At 43.5% G+C, this 6,865-nt stretch overlaps 1 protein-coding gene across 4 annotated transcripts in view; it reads right to left on the reverse strand.

The window, feature by feature from the left end:
- PRPF40A (pre-mRNA processing factor 40 homolog A) overlaps nucleotides 1–6,627 on the reverse strand; it is a 52,495-nt gene extending 45,868 nt beyond the window's left edge. For 2 of the 4 annotated variants that reach the window (XM_045031956.1, XM_045031955.1), the window contains exons 1-2: nucleotides 6,019–6,480; nucleotides 3,439–3,576 (exon numbers count right to left, since the gene is read on the reverse strand). In XM_045031956.1, the coding sequence (XP_044887891.1) occupies nucleotides 3,439–3,576; nucleotides 6,019–6,375 (495 nt within the window). In that variant the 5' untranslated portion in view covers nucleotides 6,376–6,480. Of the gene's footprint in view, nucleotides 1–3,438; nucleotides 3,577–6,018 lie in introns of all 4 variants that reach the window. The other 2 variants (XM_045031957.1, XM_045031954.1) reach the window with 2 other exon arrangements.
- Between the last annotated feature and the right edge of the window lie 238 nt (nucleotides 6,628–6,865).

The raw sequence follows: 6,865 nt of genomic DNA on the forward strand, positions 1-6,865 counted from the left end.
GTGTACTTGAGAAAATATACAGCACCAAGTATGAACTTTTTATGATAGTGTATCAGTCTCTAGCTACTTATTCTGTTTGATAAACAAGTTTAATAATCCCCCAGGACACAAGAAAGTGTAATAGAAGTTTGTACAAGTCTACATAAAACTAGCAACAATGTTAAGTTAGGAAATAGCTAGATTTTCCACAAATCCACTCCAACAGACCCCCCCAATTTAAAGGGAAGATGAGCATACATTTCAACTTAGCTTGAAATATTAGAAGAAAGCTAAGACATTTATTGTAGACAGCACTATTTGGATTACATGAGAATCAACAACAAATGACGAGATGAGTAATCTATTGATAATGCTGTGCCCTGTTGTAATAAGAATCCTAGGCTAGAACAGGGAACACAGAAGGAAAGATTTCTCAGAAAATCTGGGAGCCATCAAACAACAAAATCAGTTAAGTATCACAAATGTTAATTCAGACTCTAAGATTGGTCCCCTCTGTGATCTTCCACAACTCTCTTAACTTTGATGCCGCCTTCTTTCCTTTGTCAGCTAGCAGGAGTAATACTTGAGGTAACTGCCTCACAATACTGTTATAAGAATTAATGTTTGCCAAATCTTTCAAGATGAATAGTGATATTAAAGAGTTAAGCAGCAAGAGCGAAGAGTTCTCAGCCAGTTCTTGAACAGTTATAAACATCTAAAAAAACATGTAACATGAATGCAAACCGTGTAAGCTACTTTTAAACCACACTACTTCCCTTAAAACAATTTGAACATGGTAAGGTGGACTGGCTATTACAATTTGTTAAAATTTGAGTCCAGATCTATGTACTGTCTGATGAAACAAAGACCCATACCTTTTACTTTGATAAGATATTTTTTGTCTGGGAGTATATGCTTAGACTATTTTGACGAGGCAGTAACCACAGCAAATTTATATAGCTAAGTTACTTGTTAGTGACCAACTGATGCACTATAAAGTGGTTTAAACATTTTCTTAAAAGATTTCCTTCATATTTTGCACTTTTCCCAGTTTTCCACTAGTTCTCACTATTAAGAACTGATAAGCCATAAATAAATGTGGCAAAAAGCACAAATAGTAGTGCTATGCTAATCTGATCATATTCAGCTGATGAAATTTTGGTCACTCGGTCCCCAAAGAGGCCTTGGGAAGTCAACCCCTTTACGTTTCAGTCATCCCCCATTACCTTTATAGACTTTGGCAGGCTGGCCAAGTGACCCCATCCCCCTGTATCTTCAGAGAGCATCAGATTACCACTCCCCTCATCTTGCATCTTGTGTGGAGAGAGGGATATTTGGTAGGGCTACTGCTCCTCCCTCAATCCACAAGGTTTTCTTGGGAGGGTGAGGAAGAAAGGAAAAGTTGGAAGGCGGCCCTCCTATTCCTCGTCATCCTGTAGAAGCAGGAGAAGAAAGCACTCTTGCCCCACTGCTACTTCCAACTAAGTGGGATCCGAACATGTGAAGTTTCCTAGAAGCCCTTGCACAAGTACTTACAGGAATCTCAAGCATTCCTTATTGCTCTGAAGACTCTCTCTGTAGCTAGAAAAACCGTAGTTTTTTTTAGATAATACTGCAGTTATTCTCAGGCCCATAGCCTTTGCAGATTTAAGGTTGCAAAAAAGACCAATTATTTTCAGCCCCAGGAGATTTTCTTGTGATTAAGTAGGGCAGCAGTCCTAGAGTGGCACTCAAAGACGCGAAGAATAGCAACAGCCTTGTCCCAACAAGGCACCTGAGAATCAAGATTACAAACCTCCAGACTGTCCCCTCCCAGAATGCTTCAGAGATAAGTAGAAGAACCTGTATTTGCTAGGGGAATGGTCCTAGCATCCAAGGAGATGGGCCAATAGACTGACATTTTGCAGTCTAGTAGATTTAGAGTCAGAATACCAGCCTACTGGTCCATTCTCATTGGCCATATAGTCATTAAACCTCTAACCTCCCCTCATTTACTTTCCCTTCCCCATCCCCTCAAGAGCCTTTTCTTCCACAGTGTATGCGAGAAACTTGCTGACTAAGTTATCTACTTACTTTTTTCATTTATTACACTATGTGGGAACTGCTCATTACATGGACAGAAGGGGAAAGATGATGGATGAAGGGGACACAAGGGCAATGGGACTCTGTCTGAAAACGTCTGGGTAAGAGACGACAAGGAGATTGACTAGTGTGTTTATTATTTAAAAAAATGCTCATAATTGGTAAGACATGTGCCTATGAGCAACCTAATCACTTTGTTTTCACATTGTATCACCCCATCTCCATCTGCCTTTGTCTTTTTAAACTGCATTACCCTTTGCAGCAGGTATGTATCCAATATAACAGACTGTCATACTGTGTATTGCAGCATGAAAAATGTACCAGACACCCTTCAGGCCTACATCTACTAATAGGGTAGGTGAGCCACCCTCCAGGCATTAAGATTCAGGGGTTGCCCCAATACTCTCGGAAGGGAGGTGATGAAATTCCTACCATGGCGCTGTCCCTGGACCTTTCGCAGGAGGCTCCATCTTTCATACTGGCTTCCTTCTAGTAGGCGTCTTGTAATTTTGAACGTGCTTTAGCTTCCTCACAATGGTCGCAGGAAGGGTGTCCCCCCACCTTCCCACCCCTTGGTCTTGTCATTTTGACTCTGCTTTTGTTTAGGATCACCAGAAGCAACGCTAGAGATTTCTGCATATTCAGAAAAGGAACTGCCTCATTTCAAATTCAGAACTTACTTAATAAGGGACAGGACCTTTCATTGTTAAAAATAGAAAGCTTACAATTATGCAAATGTATAGTTCAGGCACCTTTACTTGCCAACAACATTTTATACTTGCCAGTGAGTGGCTAAGTTTATTTTTCAAGACATGCATCATGTTGACGACAGGGCAAAAATAACAGTATGTTACAGAAGTGTAAAATAGCACCAAAGAATTTTACATTTCTTCCTTCCATCTCCAGGGATAGAAGAAAATTACAGGTTATAAGACTTTCTTAGCACAGAGTCAAAGAAACAGAAATCTTCCAGCTTCAACATTATCACTTACATTATCTCTTGCTAGAATTAAAGGGGAGGTTTTTCTTTGTTTTCAGGATTTTTGGTTTTTAGAACTGCACACTGCTAGATGCAATATATTTGTCCTGAAAGACTTACAGAATACTGTCTAACCTAACAATAACAAAAGTTATGAATTCAAGTACCAGATCTTTTCATTTTAAAATCACAAGATAATTTCATTATTTTTGTTACAAATGTAGTTTCTGCATTACCAATGGATGATGCTATAGCAACACTACATTTTAATGACTATTAACAGTATCTCCAAGCAACTCTGGGAGACTTACCTGTCTTTAGAATTCTCAGATCATTGTTGGAGGGGTGGGGGTAGGGGGTGGAGGTAGGGGGTGGACAACACAGATAAGCTGCCTTACCTGCCCCATTGGTGGTCCTCCCATTGGAGGCATCATCTGAGGCATCATTCCATGTGGAACTGGTGGCATATTCGGTGGTCTCTGGCCCATCGGGTGCATTCCCATAGGTGGATAATGCGGCATGCCTGGGTGCCCCATCTGAAAAACAATGTTAATAAACGAAGATATTAACATCAAAGCACAAACTGTAGAAATGTAATAACAAAGAATAGGTGCATGATAAACATGCCATTACAGAAGGAATTTGGTCATTTATCTGTCTTATCTTCTGATGAAGGAAAATACAGAGAAAATTAACTACATCAAAATGCTTAAACGTTCATGACATAGCTCTAAAACAGACCACAGTCTAGACGAGTGGACAACTAAAGATTGACAGAAATTGTTCATATATATAAGTTAGTGAATTTACTTAAAAATTCCAATAGAATACAGAGAAAAAAACCTGGAAAAGTCCCTCAATGCATAGATATAACACAAAGACCCAATACACCTACAGATGCAAACATTTTCATATGCCATTCCATCTGACTACGCTTAATGGAAGTATATACAGGCAGGGAAAAAAGAAACAGAACTTTTCCTTTCTACATTTACATTTACTGTCATGTCAATGCTGCTGCTTGTAGATTAGCTCCAGTAAATTCTCTCTATATCTTTTCTACAAAAATCTATATCATACATTAAACTTTTTATGGCCAAAAACACTTTTCTTTTTAGAATAAACAATAGTTCTAAAGGAAGATTATCGCCACTAAAAATTAGTGAAAAAGTAACCTACTGCTGAATCTGTACTTAGCAAGGTAATACTACTGGCACTAGGAGACCCAGGTGATGAGAGAATTGTGATCTACAAGAATGTGAAACAGTATGGAAGTTCACTTTGTACAGGCCACTTTCCTCCATAGTGATTTATTCATCAAATTATTAGCATGTTCATCAAAAGATGTCAAAGTAACAAGTGAACAACTGATCAACTCAAAATCTTAAAAGAAAGTAGAATAGACACAGAAATGGCATATCTGTACAGATCAGAATATGGTCAGTGATTAAATTTTCTCCATCTTATCACAGAAGTACATTTTAAAAGATTGATCTTGTACTGATCCACCATAGTTATTTTGGCTTTAAAGCAGAAGTGACACCTAATAATTAAAACAGTAATTTTCAGTATTTTGTCAGTGGAAGGTAACTTTTTAAATCACTTTTTAGTTATATAAAACAAATAAAGAGAGACATCTCCATTGTGAGTCCTTCCTTCAATAATATCGAAGACCCTGGTTAAATTGAAAGAATAACCAGACGGCTTTGCCATTATTTTTGTACTTGAATTTCAATGGATCCTTGCAGAGCCTCTTGAATGTGGAAAGCTATGGTTTATGGAAATATGAAAGGCTTTAAAATACTGAAAAATGATTTAGATAAGTTAAAAATCACACCACTGTGACTATCCTGCAAAAGTCTTCCTATTTCAATATACCAACATTAGCTTAGCTAACAATATAACATCAACTGGTATTGTAAAATATAATTGTACTTTTCTCTGCTTATCATACTTATTGTGCTGGAATATATGTAATATTATTATCCCACCAGGATAATAAAATTGAGAGAGATTAACTTGAAAATTTTAGGTTAGTAGTAAAGCACATATTGAGAAACTGCACATTTAGGAAGTAACACAAAGTACTTTTTAAACTCCTGAGCAAATTTAGATCTCGTAGTAGAAACAGCAACTTACTCATTTCTTTAACTCCAGATGTTATACAAATAATCAATGGGTGGAGAGACAAAGTCTGCCCAGTTCCCTCACACCCCTAGATAGGCAAGAACAGTTATCCTTTCTGATCTCAGGCCATTTTCCTCCCTTTTTTCTCCCAGGTGTAACTACCAACCAGTTGCCCCCAGACCTACAAGCCCTTCTCTCAGTTTAATTGTGATGAGAACATGTCATCCCAGCAATAACACTGCATTTGCCACGCTCTCCTAGGGATCTCACATAGACCAGCTCTCTTTGCAGTGCTGACTGCAGAAACAAACATTCTCCATAGACTCTTAATCCTGGGCCCCCAAGGCAGAAATGCAGGCAAGCAAACTACATTCAGAACTCTGCCTCAGACAGCCCCAGAAGGGCATGTGGCATTTTTCACAAAAGAAAGGGCTAGAGTCCCTGCCCCAAAGAGCGTACAGTCTAAGAGGAGCTTAGTGGGAGAACAAGTCAGCCCCACAAAGGGACAGAGGACCCCTCTCTCTCCAACTCCAATAGGAGCCATTAGAGAAGCATTAGTGTCCCCGTGTGTATGGCTCAGGCTGCACTAGTCCTATTGTGGCTGACCCTATAACTCCCTTGAAGGAGCGTCTAAGAAAAACCTAAGAGGATGCCACCAGGCTCTTATTGCTCTGGGTTCCCTTCAGGCTTTAGCCCAGGCTCCCAGGAAAGGGAGCAGGGCTGTTCCCATGGTGTTACACGCCCACAGAGGTGCCCCCGCCAAGATGCAGCCGGGAGCCATTTCCCCACCCAACACGCTGCCAGGCAGGTCCCCGCCCCCTCCCCTCTGCAGCGTTTAACCCTTCACTTACCATGAGGGATCCTCTATCCACTCCGCCCGGCCTCATCGAGGGGTTCAGGAGGCTCCCCCCGCCACACCTGCCAAGAAGCCTCCCTCTAAGCTGCTGCCGCGACGAGGGGCCAAAGGGCATCAGAGGCTCGGGCTCACCGCGGGGCGGGAGCAGCGGGGCCAGGAGGCTGACAGGCTTCCCTCCCGGCCAATCCGGGCGGCCTCCCAACCGGGAACTCTTCGGCGATTGGTCCGCAGCGGAGGCAACGGGGCGGACGGCGTCTCCCGGCGTCAGCTGCATGAGGGGAGGGGGCTTCGGCAAGGAGAAGGGGAGCGGCTGAGGGGAGGCCGCAGCAGCCGCCGAGTCCCCGCCCGACATCGCGACCCCCGGCCCAGCCCGGCACACGGATGGACGCGCGGAGTCTCCCCCGGAAGCCGTACGCGAAACCGTTAGCGGCGTCCGGCAGGCAGGAACCAGGGGACCCTGGCCGGGATCGGGCGCCTAAAGAGGCCCAGCGCCGCGGGGAGCGGGGGGGGGGAGAAAGGAGTCGCGCCGGAATCGGGCGCGCGAGGGGGGTCGCGCCAGACGAGGGAACGCGCACGGCTGGAGGAACGGGGAAGAAAGGGCCGTCGAGCGCGCTGGGGGCCGTCGCTCACCGGGGGAGAGGACGCGCGAGGGCTGCTCGCGCTGGCCTCCGGAGCTCGCGAGGGGGAAGAAACTGCGGCGGGGGGCACGAGTGGAGGGAATGCTGGGAAAGGGGTCACGTGGGCGATGCAGGCGGGGCTAAGGAAGCTAGAAGGAACTACTGACACCTAAGGAGGGGGGCGAGAAGCGCGCTTCCCTTACTCTCCTCTCAATGATACTCGCG

Source organism: Mauremys mutica, chromosome 10, assembly GCF_020497125.1.
Source record: "Mauremys mutica isolate MM-2020 ecotype Southern chromosome 10, ASM2049712v1, whole genome shotgun sequence".
Classification (NCBI taxonomy): Eukaryota; Metazoa; Chordata; order Testudines; family Geoemydidae; genus Mauremys; species Mauremys mutica.